Raw genomic sequence first — 25661 nt, forward strand, 5'->3', positions numbered from 1 at the left:
ACGTGACCGCGCGCCGTACTTCCAAGATGGAGACTGTAGTGCGATGTGCTACTTTCGCTACTTAGCTTGCCAGCTTTTCACAATTATTATCACACCATGACGAACGAGGACCCTTTACTAACACTCAGTTACTTCTTCGTCTGAGATGTTTCCCCTCCGACGAAGTGAGCAGGAGTCGTCTTTGTAAAATATTCAAGATAAGTTAGATTAAAGGAGGTGGGGAGAAAACAAAAGTGCCAATGGATGTCAAGTCGATGTAAAACAGCAAGCAGCCATGTCGTTAAGGGAGTTAAAAGTTTGTCTTCTGGGGGTAAGTCAGCAACTATTTGTCTTCAACCAATTCTCCACTATTTCCATGTGTTGTGCGCATGTTGCATCATTAAATGGCCTTCATCAGGTTACGCGAGTCTTATTAGCTGGAATCAAATACGGGAAATGTGGAGAAATATTATAAATGTAGATCATTTAAAATCACCAAAGTGTCACAGGACAAGAGACAGCTGATTAGTGCACTGTTTGTTTGTCGTTTGTTTGTTCTGTGAAACTGCAGAATCTTCCATCTTGCAAATCTTCCAAAAATCCATCTAATACTAGCATCTGTTTACGTTTTTGAAACTTAAGCAGAGATGACAAGCGTACTCGCATTCTGTACTTAAGTAGAAGTATAGGTACTCGAGTAGAAGTACTTGGGTAAAGAAGTGAATATTTGTTGTTGCTGCTGCCTGTCATATATACAATATCCACATTTGAATAAAACTTGGCGCAGCAGTAAAACAATAATTACTTTGCTCAAACTTCTGACAGGATAATTACAGCTCAACTGACAACAACGGGGCCCGTATGAGCACCTGGATACAAGCTGTGTTTCTGCTAATGAGAAGAACTGAAAAAATTGATTAGATGAAGAAGGTTTTAGCGCCAAAAGCTTGTGTTTTTTAGGCTGCCACAAAACACAATGCAGAGTCAATTGCGTGGGAAATATCTGGCTACTCAGAATTTGTTATGCCAATAATACTCACTAGTTCACTTTCCTCCATGTCACCTGTTCAATCAGCCTCACAAAGGACCCAAAGATCATCTGAAGTGGTTGAAAAATGAAAAAAACTATTCCGTCTTTGCACCGATACCAAGTTCTGATTTGTTATCCGACGCAAGCATTAAATAGGAAAAAAAGGGTTCATCCCAATTCTCTCTGGAGTATAAATCAAAAGTCATCAGAAAAGTAAGTCGTCAGGTATATCATAGAAACCTGAAAGCAATATTTAAATGCACTAACAAAAGTATTTAATCTCCATTGCTTCCCACCACTGTAAGCAAAGTAAGTTAATTGTATTTATTCTTATCACAGGAAGGACTCTCAAAGTGCTTCACATGAATAAAACACAAAATGACAATTATACAGTTAATATGAGAAAAACGCAAAACGATGAAGTCTGACTGGAATGCCAAACCTAATCTTGTGCGAACAACAGTATGTAAAAGGAAGTCAGCAGACCGCCTTGACAGGACAAAAAGTTTTCTAATGCCTCGGATAAGACAGACCACAAGTGTAGAATAAAAACAGCAAAGTGTGTATCATATTTTTTGTGTGTGCACATTCAAATGGTTTGGGCGTGTGTCTCTGCAGGACACTGGTGTTGGCAAGTCAAGTATTGTGTGGAGATTTGTGGAGGACAGCTTTGATCCAAACATCAACCCAACTATTGGGTAAGTCGTACATTACAGCTTCCGATACATTCCGATTGGCCACCTGTCAACATGCGATGTGATCTGTTCCGATCTGCCGTTTACAAGCTCCACTACGTTAATCAGATCAGCGTGGTACAGCCGCGGGACACGCGCAGGTTGATGTAAACATCATGTGATTGATCAAGACGGAGTTCATTTGTCTTATTTAGCACAGTAGCTTTGATAGTTTTAAAGGGATACTTGACTCATTGAGTCATTTTCAGCAGTAAAATTAATATTTTGTGTATAATTAATGTGATTCTTTTTCATGTACAATTAATACTTTTAAAAACGATTTTTGCCACTTGCTGTCGACTGAAGATGACATCTGTGTGATGTCATCTTCAGTCGACAGCAAGTGGCAAAATTCGTTTTAAAAAGTATTAATTGTACATGAAAAATATCGATGTTATGAAATTAATTCTGGATAAAATATGAACTTTTCACTGCTGAAAATGGTTCAATGAGTCAAGTATCCCTTTAAGAGTTTTATGAAAGCAATATCTTGATAAAAACAAGTTAATGTTGATGCAGATGAGCTCTTGGTAAGTGTCCCAATGGCCCGTAGCCACTACATGACTCTGTCGGGACACCCGAAGTTTACTGATGCTGGCCCAATCGGGTCAGTAATAATTTAATAAATAAGCAAAATTATATAAACACATTTGACTATAATCCAATTAAATTGATCAGTCATCATTAGAGGTGTTAGAAAAAATTGTTTCGGCAATATATCGCGATATTACAGTAATACTCAACAAAACGTCTTACTTAGGGTTAGGATTCACACATTAAGCATGGAAGAATGTTATATTAATGAAACATTAAGCCTTAATATTTTATTTCAGTTGTTCAAACATGAAACAAATTGCAACCTGTTTGTTAAATGCAGCGGCTCAGTTATAAGCCTGGATTTTCTGATAAATAAAAACATTTTCATACAAATCTTACAGTGTACATGTACAAGTTCACTGATGAGTATTTTCTAAATTTGGGTAAAAAAAAAAACACGCAATAATCAATTTATAGATTCATATCGGGATTAATCGGCATCGAATCGTGACCTATGAATTGTGATACGAATCGAATCGCCAGGTACGAGGCAATTCACACCCCTCGTCATCATTGATCTTTTTACTGCATAGTGCACATTTTTTGTTCACCGAGCTAAATCCTTTTGTAAGGAATGTTTTGAAGAAAATATACAGTCATGAACACATCAATGTTAAATATTCATGCAACAACAAAAAAATACACAGAAAGAAGTAATATTTTATTAAAGGCTTAAATAATACATTTTAAAGACACTAAATAATATGAAATAATCATTTAAACTTTTTTAAAGCATTTTGTTTTGAGTTACCAAATCAAACAAATCCATCTTGTGACGTGTGTTTTCTTCCGTGTCTTGTCATGTATCAACCACCAGGGCGTCTTTTATGACCAAGACGGTGCAATACCAAAACGAGCTGCACAAGTTCCTCATTTGGGACACGGCAGGCCAGGAGCGGGTTCGTATCTTTCACTTGCTGCCTTGTCTGTCTTATTTAAAGAGATTGGCGTGTTTTGTACATATAAGCATGCAGTGAACATTAAAAGTTTGCACACACTTCTGTTCGAATGACAGTTTTTTTATGATCTTAAAAAGAATGAGATGAAAAAAGTATAATTTTCCAATATTTGACCTATAACCGATGCAACCCAAATGGAAAAAAAACAAAAACATTTTCTATAGGGCAAGTAAAAATGAACAACTGGAAGAAAAAAATAGCTTTAGTATGTAGTCTGTTTTTAAGGTCCGTGGCCCTGGAAAGTGCACCTCTGCGTTATTTCTAGTAGGGGGCAACATTTCCTTTTCTGTGAGTCAAACATTCCAATTGTTTCTCTTGAATGGCTGCACCAAAAAGATATGATCAATGTGATTACATTTGTATTCTTTTTCGACATGGAAGTCATTGAAAACATCTAATATTGAAATATCTCCTCAATAAGAACCAAGAGTTGAGGTGTGAGGTGCTTCTTTCCCATTTGCTGACTTTTTTTGTGTGTGTACTGCACACAATGCTCGCCATATCTGCACACGCCTTTTCTCTTTCTTGTCCTGCTTTTGGACGTGCCGTCGTCCTCTCCTGAGAGGTGAGATAAGCGGCAGCTCGCCTTTTATCCTCCTCCTCCTCCTCCTGGGCTCTCTTGTCTCCTTTGCGGCCTTCCGGGGATATAAACACAGCCGTGGTTAAGATAAGAGGAGAGGATGAAACCCAAGCTGTCTCTTTTGCTGTCGCATGTCAAAGTCACTGCCACTTATTTGTCCTTCTCTGTGATTAATGCTCAGTTTGTCGTGCGATACACGTTTACTTTTCAATGCAGTTTCTCAAAGTTAGTTCCCATTTGATTTTCACTGAGCGTTCCCTTGTGTTCCTTCCTCATTGCTGCCTGGTCTCTGGCGCGTTCCCAAGTGGCTCTGCTGCTTTTTCTGGATCCGCTACTTTGGAGCTCATGTGTGTCAAAATAAATGGATATGTCTCTATATTTATTATACTTTGTATACTCGGTTTACAATGTATTGTAAATCAGTAGTCTTGAGAAAAGGCAACACAGTGATCGATATGCCACCATTAACTTTTCAAGCAATTGATGTTTAATTAATTGTACTCCTCATGTCGCACTGAGCAACCAGATCAATTTCTATGTAAGACACAATACACAGAGTGAAATAGCTCATGTTTGTATTTTTTAGAATTTTGATGATGATAGCTTACAACTAGAGATAGACCGATATGTTTTTTTTTTTTTTTCAGGGTCGATACCGATTATTAGTAGTCAAGGATGCCGATAACCGATATTTGGAGCTGATACTCATTTTCACTAAAAGGGAAACTATTGGCATCAAAAATGTAAAAAATCCAAATGCCAAAAAATTAAAAAATAAAGCATACCGGTATGTTTATTGAACAACGTTTAGGGTTCGTAAAATATTGTAGTTAAAAAAAAAAAATCTTAGTCAATAGACAGCTTTGTTTTACAAATTTAACAAAAAGTTCAGGAATTTTTGAGGGGCAGTAGTGTGATGTCTTCAAAAGTTAAATAAAAACTTAAGCTCCTTATTGTTTGCTATAATATATATATATATATATATATATATATATATATATATATATATATATTTTTTTTAAATGTCAAAATATCTGAAGTATTAAAATTATACTCATCTAGTTTTAATTTCAAGACAGAAGTTGCAGAGCTCCCAGGGTCAGAAGCATCTATAAAAAAATAATAATAGTTCTCTGTTTGTTTTTTTCCTTCCCCTGAACACTTTTTTTAAATGGATCTATTGTCGGCCGTATGATTATGATTCTTCAAAATGGCTGGTGCCGATATTGGTCAAAATCTGCACTGATAATCGGTCTATCCCTACTTACAACAACAAAAAAACATTTCAATGGCTAAATTACATAATAGCGGGGGAGTCTTACAACGTTAAATCATTGATCTCTGTTTTGTTGTATGTCTACAATGTTTAATTTACTGTTTCATGTTTAGTTTTCCTTTAGGCCATATTATATATTTTTTTAGCTACACCTTAACTCATTCACTGCCATTGACGACTACAAATGTCAAAAATTCATGTGAAGTATTTCTATTTAACATTTTTTCATTTTATTAATTTTTTTATGAAAAACTAGAATTTTTTTTACTGTACATTTATAACAGATATAAAATTATCATGCGATTAATTACGATTAAATGCCCCTTTTTTTCTTTTTTTTAAATAGGCCCGTCAGGTGATTACAATTTTTAATTGTAATTAGTCACATGACTTCACTAGTTAACAAACGATTCTTCTGTTCTAAATTTACAATATTTTTTTTCCTAAGTTTTCATACTCTTGTTAGCAAAAGTAGAAAAAAAAATTTAACTAATGGAAATATTTCAAATGAATTTTTTACGTCTATAGCCGTCGATGGCAGTGAATGAGTTAACCTTAATATGTTTTAAGTTTGTTTGCCAGTGGCTAAAAGCACCACGCATTGAAACGCAACCGACTAAATTTAAGTAATCGAAATGTGAAAATAAATAGAAGCTCCTCCCTCCCCAGAGGATTTGGTTTGGATTGAGCCGAGGCTTGTGATGAATTAAGGATCAAGCGCACTTTGTTTTCCATTCAAGTCACATTTGTGGCAGCTCTCCTGACATTCTGCTCATCTTTCTCTTGATAACTTCCACATGTTTGAGGTTCTTTGGAATTAAAACGGCACCCTCATATGAGGCCACAACAATGTGTGGATTTGAATCGCCTCCATATTGACTCAACTTTATTTTCTCTCCATTTATTGCTTTTTTCATATGTTGTATATTCATTGTTGTTGTCCTCCCATAGTTCCGAGCTCTGGCACCGATGTACTACCGAGGCTCTGCAGCGGCCGTCATTGTTTATGATATCACAAAAGAGGTATTGTTTTGTTTCTTGCTTATTTGTCTGTGAATAATGCCTCGATTCATACCTGTAGGCCAAATGTTGTGGTAGGCGTGTACTCTTTTTGTTCTGATCCATACACAGATCTCCTTGACTGCGGTCCAAATTGCCTCCACTGAGTGGCACGTCCTTCCCGCAGCTTTAGTTCGTATTTCTGCGGAGGGAAAAGTTGAACCGTTTTGGAAAGTGGATCCTAATGCCTCTCATTTTGTCTGTCTGTTAACGATAAAGTTTCAGCCAGCAGGAGCTAATTATCCTAGCTTAGCAAAAAAAAAAAAACGACTGGAAACAGGAGGGAACTTGCTGGCTTAGCTTTCTCCAAATGACACCAAATTTCACCGTGCTGCCGACTATGCAACACTTGGATGTGTGAAAACAACGTTTGCCAACACTTGCAGGATTAGTAGGAGGAGTCTTTTGCTTTTCTTTTTTTTTTTTACATTTTTAGCAATGATCAGATGCTTGTGCCTTCAGGAGTCCTTCCAAACGTTGAAGAACTGGGTGAAGGAATTACGTCAGCACGGCCCCCCCAATATTGTGGTGGCCATTGCTGGCAACAAATGTGATCTGTCGGACGCCAGGTATGTATGATGATGTCATCAGTTACGATAGATATGCCCACCCAATTAAGTGTTGATGATTGAAACTAGGAGGTGCTACTGAGTGAGTTTTGTGAGATCTTGTTCGGTAATGCTTTTTACGTACATTGTTATTAGGATACATGCACTTGCAGAAATTGGGGGATTTTTTAGCATGTTTAGAAGAATAAAGAATAATAAAGAGCAATTCCAAGAGAATGGATTGTTAATCAGTCACAATTCATATTTTAACAAAAACAACAGGAAGTAAGCCTGTCTCAGAATTAGGGATAGACCGATTGATTATCGGCCGGGCCAATTATCGGTGCAGATATTTGGCACTTTTACAAATCTGAAGGCCGATTAAAGCTGGTATCTCACTGAGCGGCGAATGCTTGCGAACGAAGCGAATTTAGGGTTTTCTTCAGGATTTGTTAGAAGTTCACAGACAGCTTTTACTTGTCGCAAAGACATTTCAAACATGTTCAGACCATTTTTACTGTCTGCGAAGATCTTTTGATAAAATTGATACGAACCCTGACAAAAAAAACAAATTAGCTACATTTTCAATTTTGCATGTATTTGATGCTCAGTGAGATACAGGGAACATTTCATTTATGGATGTATTTAAATTTCCACGTAATAAAAGATTATGCTAACACTTAAATGCTATTATGCTAACACCTAAATTACTGGTATGTTGAAATTTTGAAAACTTTATTTACAGTAGAAAACTTTAGAGAACTATTTACTTGCTTAGTTTTTAATTTAGCTCAACACATGCTGATGACCTTGGAAGCTCCCTGAAAATGTGTTATTTTTGTTTGTTTTTAAACAAAGCTGCAAATTAAAATAAGTTTTTATGTTTTTTATGTATTTATTTTGACACTAATATTTTCTCTTACTGCAAATGAACATCAGCTTTAAATATCGGTTATCGGTCTCCTTGACTTCTAGTAATCGGTATCGGCCCTGGAAAAACCATATCGGTCTATCACTACTCAAAACGAAACAAAAAGTTCTGTCAAACTACACATTTTCCCATTTTTTTAGGAGGCTGTACTGTAGCTCTTGAATCATGTTTGCCTCAAAGATGAAGCCTATCCATGTATCTTTAACGGCAGAGTTACAACTGAATCTTTTCTTTGTCATGGTTGAAATGTGACAATCTGGGGCGTGTGTTAAAACATAACCATTTTGACATGCACTGGTTGCAGGGAAGTCTTGGAGAAGGACGCCAAGGACTACGCCGATTCCATCCATGCCATATTTGTCGAGACCAGTGCCAAGAACGCCGTTAACATCAATGAGGTGTTTATAGAGATAAGTGAGTGTTCCTTGAGACTTGCAGAGAACAAAAAAAGATCGCTTAATGAAGTGGGTAACACACATCGATAATCATGACATTTGAGCATTTTACTTACCTTTCTGATCAATGTCAGCAGACATGATATTCTGATGTCTCTAAAAGATGATACTGAGCAATTATCCTATGATGTGGGGTGAGGTTTTTTTTCCTCTCTCCCTCCTTTATCTGTGTGGGAAAATATTGAAGGCCGGCAATCGTAAATGGATCATTTTCCTACTGCTTTAGATCAAAAAGTCAACGAACGGTGGCCCAATCACGAATTTCCCTAATTGGTCATCCTGAGCGATTATCCTATTTTGAGCTGTGTTAAGAGTGATTTTTTCCCCCTCCCTGATCTTCTCAGAAAACAGTTGGGGCAGACGATTTTAAATATGAAACGTGTTTAGTTTTTGCAATTGAAATTTTGAAAATTATTTTAAAAAATTTAATAAAAATAAAATAAAAATAAAATTATGTATTGCAAATACTTATCATTAAGATATGGAGTGCCAAAATTAAATAAATTAATACACAAAATAAATAATTAAATAAATGTCATGAAATAATTAAATGTGTCATTTATTAATTAAATATGGAATTAAATAAAGCAATAATTAAATGAATGTGTCATTATATTACCTACATATATATATATATATATATATATATAAAATTATTTCTGTATTTATTTATTTCATGTTTTTGTGTTGCAGTGTTTCATGAATTTATCTGTCTAACTCGCCCGTCAAAGTTAGTGGGCGGGGCTGATTCACTCAAATCTTGTCTAATCGACTGCTTCGGCCTGAAGAGGTTAGAAACATGGCGGCTACGGTGATGGATTTTTTTTTTTGCTGATCTAGAGTGATCAAGGCTTGTTATTGTGCAAAACCAACATAAAAATAAAAGCGATATTTCTACTAGTACAGTTTTGACTTGTAGTAATTCATGAAACGGCGCAACACAGTGGCCATGAAATAATGAATTAAATAGAAAAATAATTATATATATATATATATTTACAAATAATCATAGGTAATTTCATTAATTAATAACACATTGATTGATTTAATTCCATATTTAATTAATAAATGAAACATGTAATTAATTAATGACACATTTATTTAATGGTGTATTAATTTATTTAATTTTAGCACTTTTGGTCCTCCTTATTAAGAGGCTAAAAATTGGTATGTGTGCAACCCTGCTGAAAAAGCGCAGCCAAGGCCATGTCTACAATCATGGTTATGGGCTGAACTTAACTTCAAGCGTACATGTTTTGGCTCAGTTTGTGTTCCTCCACACAGGTAAGCGCATCCCAGTCGCAGATGCGGCCGGAGGAACGTCAGGAAAAGCTTTCAAACTGGGGCGGCAGGAGTCCGAGTCTCGCAGGACATGCTGCTGATGATGCCGGTGACTATTGGTGACATTTTCCGAACCTCGTTCTTCTATTGCTGTGCCATCAACACAAGCATGAGGAGTGACAAAAACGATGATGGATTTTGGAAGCGACAGACAAAAGCATAAGAGATATGCATATGAGAGTGATTATTTTTGATAGTGCTTAAATTATTGTTTTTAATATTTCTCAACATCATGAAATAGACACTTCTGCCATCTGTGCAATCTATAATTTTGTACTATTGATTTCTTATGTGGGGAAAAGGTGCATGTCAACTGCAAATATAGAAACTGATTAAAGATGTGAGGCAGACAATGACCTTTTATATGATTAGTTTTTTGGGGGGGGTTTCAATACGTAAAAGGTAGGAATGTTGGGCATTAGGAATCTGGGTGAAATTTCAGGAGAAACCTAAAATGCACAATTACCTTGGCATGTCAAATCAATTTGACCTTCTCTTAACTTTCGAATACATGCCCAGTTGTTCAGTTTCATTACTTTTTGCACAGCTTGTTTGTTCTAAAACAAGGTATTTGACCAAATGCATTTGTTGGTTCAATTACAATTTATATTTATATAGCCATCTTCTTCACCATTTTCTACACATTTTGACACCATACCATCGAGATGACATCAAACTATTGTTCAACAGTAACTCGCAAGTGTCATCAGTCAGAAGAGTCACAGAAAGAATTAGTGGTGTTTTATTGGTCAACTAGACTAAGTGCAATTTCTGCAGAAATAGCGTGGGTATGCTAATAGCTGAATGCTTATAGCTGAATGCTAATAGCTGAATGCTTATAGCTGAATGCTAATAGCTGAATGCTAATAGCTGAATGGAAAGATGAATTATGTGAAAATCACAAAGTTTTAGTTTAAAGATAAATGAATTTAAAAAAAAACACTTGAACCCAGGAGGTGTAAATTTTTTAAGCAAGTTGAAATTTATATGGAAAAGTGGAAATGATGATATCCAATGGAAAAGTGCACCCCCCCCAAAAAAAATAAAAAATTAATAGCGCGTCCTATGCATGCGTCTTTATTTTTATTTCATTTTTCAATTTTATACATTTGTAAAATGTATTTAAATTTATTGTATGTATAGTCTTAGTTTTAATGACGTGTGCTGTTGACCTCTCGGCCAGGTCGCCCTCGTAAAAAGAGATCTTGATCTCAATGGGTTTTTATCTGGTTAAAGAAAAGCATTCCCACAATTCATGGATCAAACACCTGTTGTGAATTTTGCTGTTCAGCTCTTTGTTTGAGAATAGCAACTTAATGCTTGAACAGTTGTGCATTGAAAAGTTTAGAGAAGGACAAATGATCTCCCAACTTTTTGTGACTAGTGTATATTGTGCTGTTCCTTCTCGTTAGCTTGTAGCCTTGACGACTTTGCTTTGCTGCTACTTAACCGCTTAACAGTGTCCGTTTCAGCATTCTTTTTTTGTGTGCAGCGAAATGCCTGACCTACATTAAAAGAAAGAAAAATAAGCTCAAGAAGCTGACGTGGCGCTACGTCAAAAGGCGCTTTGACCTCTGGATGAACCTCTGCCTAGTCTGCTTTCACTTACCGCTCATGCATTAGTTAGTCTTTTTTTGCCCCTTGTAACTTGAGACACTTAACTTACAGGATGTCTCATCTCATCATGGTTATTTGTATTTGTTTACTTCTCATTGGCATGCAAATGCAAACCCAACATCTTTGCTGCTTATTTTCATAACGGGTGGAACTCCCAAAAGTTGAACACAATCCGTTCCTTGACGTTGGTTGGAAATAACGTGCAGTGGATTGATAAGTTACAAGCTCCAACTGCCGCCTGTCATAAAACCTTTATTATCTCTACTGGCAGTTTTTCCAAAATAACAGTTTTTAACATTCATAACAAATATAAAGGGTATACAACATTAACTACTTGTAGTAAAATAAACTGCCCAAAAAAGTAAATCTGCTCCCCCTTTGAAGATGCATGATGCATTATTGACAATAAAAATGTGCTGTTATTTTTTTGTTTTCAAGCTTCTGTGCCTCTTTCCAACTTTCTCCCATATACAAAAAAAACATGCATTCACTGAAGACTCTAAATTGTCCATAATGTTGGTGTGAATTCAGGCTACACGATTTTGGGAAAATCGTGATATGCGGTATAGTTGTTGAATATAGCAATATTGATGTTATTGCGATATTTAACATCTAACATTCACCTAACGAAATGAGTTTCATTATCTAATGAAATAAAAAAAAATCATGCTGCAAACTAAGCAAGCTCAATGTATTTTTAGTTAATAGTAATTACCTCAGATAATGTTCATTTATGTTTGAATCTGACTGGCCAAATTCAGATAAAAGCATACAAGCCTCCGCTTTTTGTTTGGAAATTTGGAAACAGCCATGTTGATTATTTTGTCACCCACTTCTACTTGATATACAGTATACATAACACTTTTGATTGTGGATGTACTATAATGATTTAAAGTAAAAAGAGTATAATTTTGCTCAAATGTTTTGAGTCCGATTGTGAAGTTAGGATTGTGAAGGTGGCATAAATCTGTGTATTGGTGAGAAGCTGTGTGTGCCACTGTTGCAGTAAATACAACGCCAATAGTCTTGGGCTGGCCCTAGGAACGTGATTGGTCAATGTTATGTATATTTTACGTCATATGACATTGCATTGCACAAAATTCAATGACTATATTCTGTCCTGAAACAGTTTAGTGACAATGTTAAGCATCTACATTTTCGATAATTGGTAACGGTATTGACCTTGTTAGTAATGTTTCATATTGACTGCGGCGACTAAATGCCTGTTAAAAGCACTTGTTTGCAATGTATTTCTAAATGTGTACAAAGGGAATTGACAGTTTCTTTATTAATAAAAGATTGAGAAAATGTGTACATTTTGTTAATTTTTTAGTCAACCACACCCCCACCATTTTTTTTCTTTATTGGCAGGTATAAAAATGGAAAAGGCTGGATCCTGCTGTCTGTTCTCTCCATCTGTCCCTTCTCCAACCTTGTTCCGTTTGATTGCCATTTTGAATAAATATATATCACCACAAACTACAAAAGGAGTATGATGTAAACTTTTACCATGCTAATTCAATATTGTAGTTCACAAAAAAAGTATATATATATATATATATATATATATATATGTGTGTATATGTATATGTATATGTATTTAAAAAAAAAAAAAACATTTATTAAATTTTTTTTAATTGATTTGTTGGATTTAAAAAAAAAAAAAAGGAGAGCAATGATGATGTCAAATCGAATGAACAATACTGAGCTCTCCTGTAAAAAAAAAGAAAAAATATATATATTGTAGTTCACCTGCAGCCCTGATGATATGTACAATTGTATGGATAACTAGTAGGCTAACGCTAACCATAACATTAAGTTACACAAACTAAAAAACTAACAAACACTATCATGGAGCCTTAGAGACATTTAAAAATTGAATCGTGATTCAAGTAGTTTTTTATTTTCCTACAGTTAAGCGGAGTGTTAAGGTTAAAACGGTGCATTCTGTTTAAATGGATTACAGTAAATGTAGCTGAATTTGTCCCGTTATTAAGTGTAGCCCCCCACAGAGCCTGCCGTTGCTTGGGTGTCACCCAGCAACACCCCGTCCGTCACCCTTCGTCACCCTATCACCCTCCCCGCTGGGTGGCAATGCAGAGGCAGTGACGTCACCGGCCTGCCTCTCACTCCCTTCCTGCCCGCTGCTGCTGCATCACAACAGCCGTCGCTAGCTCCAGTGGTGACCGGGGGGGCCGGCTAGTCTCGTCGCCGAGTCCGTGACATTCACCAACCTTCCACAAGTGGGTCCCCAGCCCCAATCGCCCCCGCTCCAGCTCCAGCTCGTTGGGTCATGGCTAGGCCAGAACAGGTTCTGCTCTTGGAGCCTCAACACGAACTGAAATTCCGAGGTGAGGAGAAGGGGAGGGGGGCCCGGGGGTTCGGAGGGGATGGTTAGCACGCCAAAGTTTGGCGTAAGATACATCAGTGGACAATTTTCGTGCTTTTGAGCAGTGAACGGGGAGAATCCGGTTTGTTTCGCGAGTGACTTCGGGTCAGATGACAGCAGCTAGCCGGGCAGCTAGCTGGATTAGCATCTGACACAAGGCCCTGTCGCACAATTCCCCCTACAGGAGCTTCCATTTTAAAGTAAAAGGCAGACGCAAAATGTTTTTACTTCCCCTTCAAACGGGCAAATGGGAGAAATGTGTCTTAAATCGCTTATCGTTGGGTGAATTTGTTAGTTTTGACGTCTCGAGCAGGTGTAGCCGGCTAACATTAGCTCGCCCTCTGATTGGCTAGCTCGCCCTCTGATTGGCTGGCTCGCCCCTGTCGGCTTGACACTTGACAAGCTGACACCTACAGTCATATCAACAAAAGTCTACACACCCTAATACCACGTTTTTGTCATATAAGACATTTTCCACCGTGAATGTGACCTATAATCTGGACAGTTCTGTTGACATCATAACATATTTTTGAGCGGAATAGAAAATCTGAAATAATGTAGTTGAAGATTTGTGCACAACTGATGTGGCCGTGTTTGGAATTAGCCAAAAAGAAAGTAGTCTGCACATATCAAACAAAACCTTACATTTTGTCCACAAACATTTAACATGAAGAAAATGTCAAATCAGTTATTATCAGTGGCGTGTATCTATCAAGTAAAAGCTACAAGGGAATGCCCATACCCCTAAATTTACTCAGCAGGAGAAGGAAGTATCTGTCACTCTGATGTTTGCTGAGCTGAATGAAACTTTTATCTGGGAGCTGATGCTAAATTCGAAGTAGAGCCATGTGCAAAATACATGTTCCTTTCAACTGTGTTTTAAGAGAGTGGCGTTAAAAGACAACCCTGTCGTAGCATTGAGATGTAAAAATAAAATGTGTGGGGAAAACTTTATTCAGAATCTCAGAACATTGCTCAAATGTGCTCACGTTTTTCACAGTGCAGGCCCGATCTCCCAAACTGCTGGTACGGTGTTGGCAAAATTTGGGATTTGGTGTTGTCAAATCAAGTTTCGTCCAATTCTGAGATGGTAGGGCTAAAAGGGTTTCAGCCCAGTGCTTTTCAATTATTATTATTATTTTAGTCCCCCCCCCCCCCCACCCTTGTAAGCAGAAAAATTAAATGTTTAGCACCCCCACAACTCTGTGCCACGACTATAAATATTAGTGTTCTGCAGATGGGCAAATATTCCTTCTGCACGCTCTGACAATGAGAGTGCCACTGCCAACTACTGTAGAAGATGCGCAATTACTCTTTATTCTAGTATGGCAAAAAATAAGTAAAATTATGTCTCACGGAAGGCGGTAGGCCGCAATGATCAGACGGGCTCTGGTCGGTTTCACACTTGTAGTGTGGCCACTTGCTCGGTGGTCCAAGACATAGAAGAACAAATTTATGACACCATCTGTCATAGCAACCATCTGATCAACAAAAAAAAGTTGTGTAGGTAAATTTAATGAGTACTCAATATTGTTGCTATGATTTCTGAGATTTCATTGATTTTCCAATGTCCTGACCAACGTGAACTATGCCGTGCTGGCGCAATGCCTGACAGGTTTTTGAATCCGGCCTGTACCTTCATTCTTCATGGCCCCTCTTCTTGACAGAAGGTGACTAATATACTCAGCAGTTTTAGCCATCAGGATATACATTTCACTGGGTATTTTGTGGAAATCCTGCACTCTTTTCTCAGGTCTGAGGGAAGCTGTCGGACAGGAATAACCACAGTGATGATCAGTCAAAGTGATTGAGCTCTTGTCAGGCTGGCTTCGAGCATCTGGTGAATGTCTTAACCAGGAGCATGACAAGAAATGCTCAGGTCAAAGGCCAAAAAAATTGATCGTTTTAGGATATATGAGATGGTTAAGGCGCCGCTAGTTCTTGTGGTGGCTGTTGAACGCCAGTAGTAACAAATTTATTTAAATTAGTCGGATCAGATGAACGCACCATCATCCCATAGCTCGCTGTCACTCCCTGTCAACAAAGTTTCAGACAGTTCACCTAAGTTAGGAAAGACAGAATTTTAACAACTTCCTTTATAAAGTTAGATATTTTTTAAAGAACTAATGAGTCTTATGGTTAAAAATAGTAATAATGCATCACTCGTACACTAACAAGCCACACATTAATTTCCTTGATTGTTGAATCCTGTGTTGAGTCTATAGTCAAACGTCAGCAACGGCTGCTTCATGTGTCTTCCTCTCTCGTAGGTCCGTTCTCTGACGTGGTCACCACCAATCTCAAACTCGCCAACCCGACGGACCGGAATGTGTGTTTCAAGGTGAAAACGACTGCACCACGCCGGTACTGCGTGCGGCCAAACAGCGGAATCATCGATGCAGGCACCTCCATCAACGTCTCGGGTAATTACACTTACTGTTGTGTGTCAAGCTGGATTTACACTCTGGGTCTGAGTACGCAATTCCAACTTAATGACTATATCCGATTCTATTTCCATGCACTTTCTAATTAACACATATCCCAAATTGGCTATTTAAATTCATGGAGCACATGAAACGACCCACATGTCTCCACAAGCAACAACACGGAAGTAACCAATAAATGCATAACGTGAATAATAAAAAATACATAATACATAAATAATACAATCGATACTAATGTTTAGTTGGCAAGGGTTATCTCGTCACTTGATTTAAATGAAGCTCGCCTCCACATCACTCCACTGGCTGCTGTCAGCAGTTATTTTGCTGATTTAATGATGGACACGCCCTTAATTGTAGCATATTTAGACCATACCTTATTGCAGATGCTGTTTCCGTAGTTGGGCTTTACAGTGGTAGCTTTTGAATGTGTGTTTGTGTTGTTTGGGCAGACACAGGTCTGTTTACTTCACCAATACTTTCCTCAACTCGTACAGTGTGTAATTGCAGACATTGGTCAGCAGTGGGCGATAAAATTACACGGCCCCTCTGTTGCCGCAGTTGTGGGTACCAGTGTCATAATTTGTCACCCCTTTTCTAACCCAAAGTGGGAATTTTCAATAAATTGAAGACATTGTCTGCGTATACTAAGAAGTTTCATGTCAGATAGAAATAGATCCGGTTGTTTTTTGAGTTGCCTTAATTAGGTCACGTTACCATAGAAACAGACATCTTTTTAGTCTGAAGCAGGGCTTCCCTCATCAACAACACTCATGCCGGGGTGAAATGGGCTCTGCTACTATGTGCAATCCCCTCGTGACCTTGCATAAACCCGCGGCGTCGCACCAACTTAAGCCTGAGCAGCATTGCTGCCGTGGTGACATTACTGAAGTGAAAATGTTTGCCTTTTTTCTGACCGTATTGTGAAAATGAGCAGTTTCTAAAATAGCATCACACAAGATCCCAAGGGAGGCAAATGTAGTACAGTAATGTTGCCACATCTAAAAATACTTACAATTTCTTGTCATAACTTAAAATGATGACTCAAAAACAGTTTCATATAATTTCAAATGAATAGCTTTTAGATTGTTTTATTTTGTAAAATGCCCCACTAAGAAACATATACAAACGTAACAAAATTTTAGACTCCATAACTTGTGCTAAAAACAAACATATAAGAACTGACAATCAATCACTTACTTGACACCAATTACTACTTTACTATTAACTTTGGTGCCATTTTGTGGCACCTTAGAATGTATGTGAATTTCTGAATAGTGGACGGGTTCACTGTATATTTTTAAGATTTGAGGCGATCGGACTAGCCAAATCTAGCGACGCGAAGCTAACAGCGATGTTCATTCACTGCAAACCTATTTTTCATAGAGTATCAAAGGCGGAAAAAAAGAGTTGTACCCGTCTGGGACCCAGAGTTTGTAGACTCCTGCTCTATATGCTATCATTATTGGCAGCTCTTACTGTTGCACATTTCCGATAAAGCAAAGCAATCTTGACGCGCTTGAACTGGCCGTATGATAAACGTAACCTTGACCACAGGAATGTTGCCCCGCTGGAATCAGCATTACAGCAGTAGCATCCTGCGGTAAAATATATGCCACAAGTGTTAGAAAAATCTGTGTCCACAAACGCTGGGTTTCCTCAGGGGACCTTTTTGCCTGACATTCCAAGACGCGCTAACATTCCGAGGGAGGCCGGGAGCGAAACAACACGGCGATATGAAATAACAGTTGTTTTATTGCAGAACAAGCCCTCATTAGTTTGTCGTTAGCACAACAAACGGGACAGACGGGGACCCACCGAGCTGTAGTCCAAATCCCTTCGCAGGGAGGCGGGTTTAAGTGCTGTCGGCTGCGTTAAATCCCTGTTTTCTTTAACTTTTGATTTACATTTGGACACGGTGTACCCCACGAGAGCACAATCAGGAGAAAGAGATCCTGCTCGGCTCAGAGGCCCGACTATGAATACATATTGTAAGCGTTAGTGCTTTTATCCTGGCAGGGTTTCCCTATGGGCCAACAAGTCTGCTTCACCTCACATCTCTTTGTTCGCTCACTATAGTCCACTTCCACTCTCCCGATCGCGTGTTGTTTCTTTAGGAACGCTACAAGGCTTTGCTTCACATTGCTCGGCAGAGAGTCAGCCGCCATTCTACGTCACTACGCACTGAATGCGTTGCGACGTAAATAACAGTGGTGGCGTACGTCCAAATAAAGTTTCTACAAAAAGTATTTAACTGGAAATTATTTTTGGAAAATGAATCTCATAGTTATTTTAGTAACAAAACTATCAACCAAATAAATAAAATAGAGGAAACTTGTCATGACAGTCGGGGTTCCTTCTGAGCCTTTAAGAAAATATTACTTCTGTGTAGTGGCATTCTTTTGCATGTTATGTTTTCTTTTTTGCAGTATATAATCTGAATATTTAACATTTGACCTTTCCTGGGCTTTATATCTTATTCAAGCCATCCCTGATGGAAGGATTTGACCTGATGTGCTAAAATATGTACTCGGCTACTGTTAATGTAGAACCTAGTAATTACATGTAATTGTTGACATTTAAAAAATAAATAAATGTTTTTTTATATTTATTTATTTTATTTTATATTTTTTATTTTTTATTTTATTTATTATTAATATTATTATTATTTTATTAATTAAAAAAAAGTAATTGTTGAGGGTTATTTGAAAGAGGAAACCGATGAGTATCTACTCACATGATTGTGGATAGACTTATGACTCTGTCCTTTTTTTAGTCAGAGGAAAGGAAGGTTTCACCCCCCCTTCCTAACCCTTCTAATGGTTCCATTCATCATTAACGTGCAGGCTAGTGACCATCCTGCTTCCCCATATTACCTACAATTAACCTCCTCGCTTTATAAATGATAGCCCATTGTGGGGTCAAAACACCAAATCATGCAATTAATCAAGCAATTGCCAGAATTGCATTTTTGTGTTCAAAAGCTCTTTCATCAAAAACGTTTTTTTTTTTAATTAAATAAAATCCCCCAACCTCTCCAAATCCCCTTACTATGGGAATGCCCCACCCACCCCCCACCCACCCCCCACCCCCCCCCCTTGAGGTTTTGGCTAAGGACCTTTTAATGTGATACTGTGTTGCCCAAAGAATTTACGCGCTTTCCTGCCTCCGTTCTCCAGTGGCGTCCCCTCGGACCCAAGTTGGATTGCTTTGTAAATTGGTTCTGATTGAAACAGGACGTTCCCAATCTGTTCGTGCCGTCTGTTTCTGCTTTTGCGATACTGAGCCGGCTTGATGGCTGTAACGGTGCGCTACATCTCTGATGGAGGGACAATTGGCATGTGCCACAAGTGAAAACTCTCCTGATGGCTACACCGGCTGTGACATTAGTAGGTCATTTGATTTGAGAGAAAGCCGCAGAACAGGATTTTTGGAATTAGACGGCGCCAATGTCACAATACGTCTCTAAATTACAACCACATTTAAAAAAAAAAAAAATGTAGTCAAAGGAGAAATGATCCCCCCCATTAGTAAGCATTTGAGCCATCCTCTATGCACTGCCAGACCCCGGCTTAAGAAAGTGATCATTCTAAATCATTGTTACAGCTTTAAAATACCTTTTCAGCCGTTGGAACAACATCAAATAGCGCAACACAGGCTGATCTGGCCATCGGTGGAAGTGGTATAGCAGCGCAGCACCTGCTTTTTGTTAGAGGGATATGTCATGTTAAGAAAGTGGGGGGGGAAACCAGGCTTGGAAGCCGTTAGAACGATTAACCCCACGGGGCATTTGTAGATCTGTCATTGTTTCACCGTCATGGTAACATTAACGTGGAATTAGTTTAAAGGGACCAGTGGTTTAAAGTCATCAAATAGGAATTGGGCACTTGGATGTGCTTTCTTTCTTATCCATCGGAGTTAAATAAAAAAAAAAAATCATTCTGATCCCCTGGTGCAGTGTTTTCAGTTTCTGTCTGTTGTGTCTTTCAGTCATGCTGCAACCTTTTGATTATGACCCAAATGAGAAGAGCAAACACAAGTTCATGGTTCAGTCCTTGCTCGCGCCACCAGACATGACTGACATGGAAGGAGTGGTGAGTGTGTTTATTGTGCTACCATTAGTGACAAATGACTTATTTGACCGTTTGCATCACGATTGAATCGATCCTTGTGTAGTGGAAGGAGGCGAAGCCAGAGGAGCTGATGGACTCCAAGCTGAGGTGTGTCTTTGAGATGCCAGTGGAGAACGAAAAGACAGTAAGTACTTTATTTATTTTTACCAAATCACTCGCTGGTTGAGAATCATATCTGTCCCCATGCTAACACTAGATTTCATTTGTACATTTGTCATGGTTGTGAATGTACCAGCAACAGTTGGTTGATTTACTGCTCCTTTTAACTTTTGTGTCATCAGCACGACATGGAGTCCAACAGGATGATGTCCTCCAGCTTACTGAAGTCCGAGTCTTCCTCGCTGCCGTCCAAGTCGATGAGCTCCACCTTGGATGACGGCGAGGTGAAGAAGATCATGGAGGAGTGCAAAAGGCTCCAGATGGAGGCTCAAAGGCTACGGGAAGAGAACAAACAGATCAGGGTAAGTGGCGAATACATGATGGCCGACTGTCTGACGGGTGTCTACTGTGCTTTATGCGTCCTCAATTAGCATCAATTGTTCTAAGTGAGGTAACTATGAGGTTTGAAATGAGTCATACATCTCTTAAACGTGACCCGTCACTCCTAAAATAGAATAGTTTAGCATCCTATTATTTTTTGCAAAATATAATCATGTACCCCTTTTAGTTTGTGCAATGCTGTGAAAGCACACACAAAAACATTAAAAAAAATAAAATACATATCGTCGCTGGCCTGTGAACATTTATGTCCTTTTTTAAAAAAAAAAAATTATTACGCTTTTGGGATGTCTGCATTCTTCGACGGCATATTATTCTTATTCTGAGAAAAAACTCACAAATTTACGACTTTATAAAGTGGCAAATGTGCGAGTTTATAAAGTGGCAAATTTGCGAGGAAAAAAACTCAGAAACGTACGAGAAATACACGTAGCGTAGCTATAGTATAATGTGAGGATTTGTTGGTGATTAATGCAACACTGTTTATAAAATGAAAAGACGGATTAATTCTTAATTTAAACTTTACTCGTCTTACACGGCAGCTTGAGCGACAACACTTCCTGATCCCCTCCCTGTCAGCTGACTAACACTAACCAATCAGAAGCTAGCATATTTTAGGTCAATGCAAGTGAATGATAGAGAGCAGCAGATTCAACACATCAACTTAGCTACTTGTACAAAAAAAAATACCAAAATGTGTAAATAATAATTCTGGAAACGTAAATGTACATTTTAACAAATTAACTTAAATGCTTGAACCTCAGGGTGTGGATCTTTGCAAAGCGAGGCGTCTTTGTCGCTGGCACTACCCAACGCTTCAAAGTGCGAATGCTTAACATGATATGGTTAAAGCGGAAAGTATTGGCACAAACAACCCGAGTAATACACTACATGTATTTCCCATAAGTTTCAGAGTTTTTTTTCTCACAAATTTGGCACTTTATAAACTTTACTGTACGTTTTTTTTCTGGGAATATTGCCCCCGCCCTCTAAAAAAAAAATATATACGTGGCCCTAATACACAGTTATAGCATTCAGTTTCATCCCATAAACGTAAAAATAAATAAATAAAAAAAGACAAAAATGGACATGTGTTTTTCACAAGGCAGCGACGATATATATTTTTGTAACTTTTAGAGGAAAGCATTATTCTTTTTCTGCTGTCATTAAATTATATGTCCAGCATATGCGTCTGGCATATATTGCAAAGCGTGCCTTCTTTCGTATATCCGAGCCAAGGTGAATTTGTCCAGCTACTGTGGATCAAAACCGTTGGCTCTGTGTTTTTTGGAAAAATGTGGAAAGTTAAGGGAAAAGATAAATTGTAAAGTCACTTTTAGTCACGTTGGCTTAATATTTTCCATATGTGCTTTGGTTACAGAACAAACATATTCACCTGTTTGAATATCCCAGAAATCTTCTGAGACATTTGCAGTGAGAATTAAAATCCGTAATTTGCAGCTTTTCGTTGACAGTTTTAGGAACGGCTTCCAACTGTTTTTGATACAATGCCGTCTACGTCACTATAACTATAATGTAGTTTAATTACGTCAGAAGTTTTCGAGCTGGAGGTGGTCCGAAATCAGGCACAGGTGGCTCCAAAATGTAAATGCGGAAAAAAAAACCTGGGATGACTAAACGATCATCTCTTTTCTCCCTGTCCGCCATCCCCTCTCATCTGGAACATGACGGCCCTTTCATTACTCTCCAACCCCGTCCGTCCCTCCGTCCACCCTCCCTCCCCTCGTCTGCCGTCCTCAGGAGGATGACGGTCTGCGGGTGAGGAAGAGCAACGTTATGTCCTCCCAGCACTCCTCGACCGGCCTGAAGAAGGACGAAGGCCTAAGCGCCCGCTCGGCCGCCCTCATCGTCCTCTTCTTTTTGGTGGGCGTCATCGTGGGCAAGTTGGTCTTGTAGAGCGCTGCCGCAGTCGGGTTCGGGGCGGGCGGGCGGGCGGCGCAGCAGCAGCATGCTTTTTTTTCTCGGGGGATGAAATCAAACGCAGGGGATTTGCAGGAGTTAGAATCAAAGATGCCAAATCTGCTGGGAAGGGAGGGGGGGGGGGGGACGTCGTTGGGAGCAGGGCGTTTGGATTGAGCCTCATTTATAGTAAAAACAAACAAAAAATAACATGGGGGGGGGGGGGACAAGGAAACAAAAAAATAATGATGACTCACGTCTTCTGAACAAGCTGTTGCAGGTCTTGCTTAATCACCGCATTCGTGTCCCTTTTCACCAAAGTTCGTGAGGGGCATAGCAGAAAATTTGCGTTAGGCGTCTTTTCTCAATGACGAGTAAGCTCCCCCTCACATCCACTGTACAGTTTGTCCTAAGGGGATCCTTCCACCTCCAAACCCCTTATGGGAGAGATTTAGCAGATGATCATCCAGACAGGCGGGACTGACTCAAATCCGCTTTGATTGAAGAATAACCTTGATCGGTGTGCAAGAAATCATCTGTACTTCCCTTTTAGTTTCACCGCTTCCTCTCACTACATCCCCACGTGGAGGGGTTCTTCATCTTCATCTTCATCTTCATCTTCATCTTCATCTTCATTGCATGTGTCCACAGCCGAATGTTGCATCTGGACTTTTTGGATTCTAATTTAATTGCTTTTATAATGGTGTTCATTGTGTCATTATTTGGCTGTAGGTTTGCACAATTCTCTTTTCTGATCTTTTTATTTTCCTCTCATTTGTGTTTCATTTTTATGATTTTTTCTTTTCTTTTTGTTATGGTTGTAAAAGCGCATTTTAAGATTGAATGCCGTTGCCGGGTAAAACCAACTCCAGGTTTAGTTTTCGAAGGCGTCTGCTGATATTCACCAGACCAACGCTTTGCCTTGTGACCTGTTTGGGCGAGTTTGTTTTTCCTCAGGCCGATACTACAGTACACTATGGTTGCATATAACACACGCCTGGAAATGTACACGCACAGGACATGTGCATGCAGAAACGGTTATTTTGTTTCCGTGGCAACATTGACAACAAAATCTTTGCAGCGTTTCCTTATCTTTTCCTACTGAGCCATACATTTGTTAAGTGTTTTTGTCCAGGCAAATGTATGTTAGCAAACGGCCTGTTTGTCAGAGGCGTTCAACTTTTTCTCTTTTTTTTTTTTTGTATCGCCACTGTATCGCCACATCGTGGTAGTTTGTTCACACATTTGTCAGTTTTGCTTGTTCACGTTTGAAATTGTGTTTAATGCACTAAGGTGAAGTGTGTGATCTTCTTGTGTCGCTATATATTTATACATCTATATACATATATAGCTAAAGCCTCGAGGGACCACATAATGACAGCGCACTGTTCTGGAGCAAGTGATTGTTTTTGACTTTAATAAAATGGATTAATCACGTTTAAAATGGTTCGATCTACCAAATTTGCGTAAAATTAATTAAAAAAAATGAGGGCGGGGGGTGGGGAGGGGGGTGCAAATTTTCTCTGTGAGGAGATTGAAAGGCGTGTGTTCCTAAAACTGTATCTGTGCTTAGTGGTTAGTTTGAGGATGACTTGCTGAGGGGAGGGCTGAGCAGACCTGAGATCAACTCAATATTTGGAATGTCGGACCTGCATCATATAGTATTTGCAGAAAAATGTATTTTTCACTCAAGCATGGAAACAGCTGACACAAGAAAAATACAACAATTTAACCAAAATGTGAAAAAAAAATAATCATAATAAAAATTCAAACTACCACTACTATCCTGCCACGACGACACACACCACCAATTTGCAAACAGGCTAAGCCACGCGATGGCAATTTTACGTGTAAATACTTGTTGATCCAGGAAAGACACTACAGTGACCATCACCTGAAGCAGTTGAGCAACTGTTTTGTATGTATGTAAACAAATAAGTCTATCTGAGAAGAAGAAAAAGATGAATATTCCTAGTCAAGTAGTCTCTCTGGTGTATAAAAGCAAAATCCCACCTGGTTGGACTATGTAGCATCTTAATAAATTAAAGGAATTAAAGTCCCGACCTGGCTGTGTGAAGTCATTTCCTGTTTGTGTGTGTATAAGCTACCGGGGTCGATTTTTATTTGCATCCATTTTCCGCATGGATTTTGCATTAAAATATGTATGGGAGGTTCAGGTACTGTTGTTGTCACTTGGGGGTTGCTATTCTCATCTTCTACAACATGCTTCGAACCCAGCTGCTGCAATTTAGACCTTTTTTTTTTTTGTAATTGAATCATAATAAATGATTCAATTAATCGTTTCAGCTCTAAGCTCTTGCCATATCTACTCTGATGAACAATCAGTCATTGAGTTTATACGCACGAGAATTACGATTGTAAATATTGATCAGGTTTAACATTTGTGATTGTCGGTGTCAAAAGATTTTCCGAGCAGATTACTGACCAAAAAATCACTTAACATAATCCCACAAGTTTGGACACACCTTCTCATGCATTGTAATTTCATGGCTATTTACATTGTAGATTCTCACTGAAGGCATTAAAACTATGAATTAACACGTGTACACAAAGCGGTAATACGTTTTCAGTTATTTTACCTTTTTTTTTTTTTTTTAAAGTACAGAACTCCAGACGTGTTCATTCTTAGTTTTGATACTTTCAGTGAGAATCTACAATGTAAATAGTAATGAGGTGTGTGTGTGTGTCCAAACTTTTGGCCTGTACTGTATAAATATTTTTTGGTAGCAGTTTAGCAAATGTTTTGTGTGTAGTTCTGTGTGTTTGTTTTATACAGCTCTTGTGTTGACAAACCTTTATATATATGTCCTATATATATATATATATATATATATATATATATATATGTTTATTTTGCAATTTAGAGTTAAATACATTGACCAAGCTGAGAAATCTTGTCAAAACCAAATACATTTTAACTATACAATGTTGTCTAAAACTCGTTAATTTCATTTTGGGGTGATCTTTTTCATTTTTTAACCTGCAGAGTATCATATAGCCGTCAAGATTTGCCTAAAATAAAAGGAGTGCTAAGTGTGGTTGTACATTGCCACTAAGTATCCCATCAGGCGGCTTCCAGTAATTATGATGTGTATTGTATATTTGGCATGAAAGCTCTTCAAGAAAACAATCAGCTGCCAGTGATGAGCGTTT

The 25661-nt window shown here is 38.4% G+C and overlaps 2 protein-coding genes across 2 annotated transcripts; both read left to right on the forward strand.

Annotated features, from left to right (window-relative positions):
- Positions 1–161: 161 nt before the first annotated feature.
- On the forward strand, positions 162–12420 carry rab22a (RAB22A, member RAS oncogene family). The gene is made up of 8 exons (XM_077572734.1): positions 162–310; positions 1628–1707; positions 3158–3239; positions 6107–6178; positions 6677–6783; positions 7998–8107; positions 9433–9538; positions 10982–12420. Exons 1-7 carry the CDS (start codon positions 275–277, stop codon positions 9528–9530), a joined length of 585 nt encoding a protein of 194 aa, XP_077428860.1. The 5' UTR covers positions 162–274; the 3' UTR covers positions 9531–9538; positions 10982–12420.
- A 776-nt stretch (positions 12421–13196) lies between these two features.
- On the forward strand, positions 13197–24550 carry vapb (VAMP (vesicle-associated membrane protein)-associated protein B and C). Its single transcript, XM_077573768.1, has 6 exons — positions 13197–13457; positions 15766–15918; positions 19927–20030; positions 20113–20193; positions 20351–20530; positions 22329–24550. Exons 1-6 carry the CDS (start codon positions 13400–13402, stop codon positions 22482–22484), a joined length of 732 nt encoding a protein of 243 aa, XP_077429894.1. The 5' UTR covers positions 13197–13399; the 3' UTR covers positions 22485–24550.
- The last annotated feature ends 1111 nt before the right edge of the window (positions 24551–25661 follow it).

The sequence above is a fragment of the Vanacampus margaritifer genome, chromosome 8 (assembly GCF_051991255.1).
Source record: "Vanacampus margaritifer isolate UIUO_Vmar chromosome 8, RoL_Vmar_1.0, whole genome shotgun sequence".
Lineage (NCBI taxonomy): Eukaryota > Metazoa > Chordata > Actinopteri > Syngnathiformes > Syngnathidae > Vanacampus > Vanacampus margaritifer.

Excerpts from the sequence above, each read along its gene's own strand:
- rab22a (XM_077572734.1), top strand. The coding sequence starts at position 275 with ATGTCGTTAAGGGAGTTAAAAGTTTGTCTTCTGGGG. Across the intron at positions 6,179-6,676 it reads TTTATGATATCACAAAAGAG|GAGTCCTTCCAAACGTTGAA; the intron begins GTATTGTTTTGT and ends TTGTGCCTTCAG. Across the intron at positions 8,108-9,432 it reads TGAGGTGTTTATAGAGATAA|GTAAGCGCATCCCAGTCGCA; the intron begins GTGAGTGTTCCT and ends TCCTCCACACAG.
- vapb (XM_077573768.1), top strand. The coding sequence starts at position 13,400 with ATGGCTAGGCCAGAACAGGTTCTGCTCTTGGAGCCTCAACACGAACTG. Across the intron at positions 13,458-15,765 it reads ACACGAACTGAAATTCCGAG|GTCCGTTCTCTGACGTGGTC; the intron begins GTGAGGAGAAGG and ends CCTCTCTCGTAG. Across the intron at positions 20,194-20,350 it reads CAGTGGAGAACGAAAAGACA|CACGACATGGAGTCCAACAG; the intron begins GTAAGTACTTTA and ends TTGTGTCATCAG.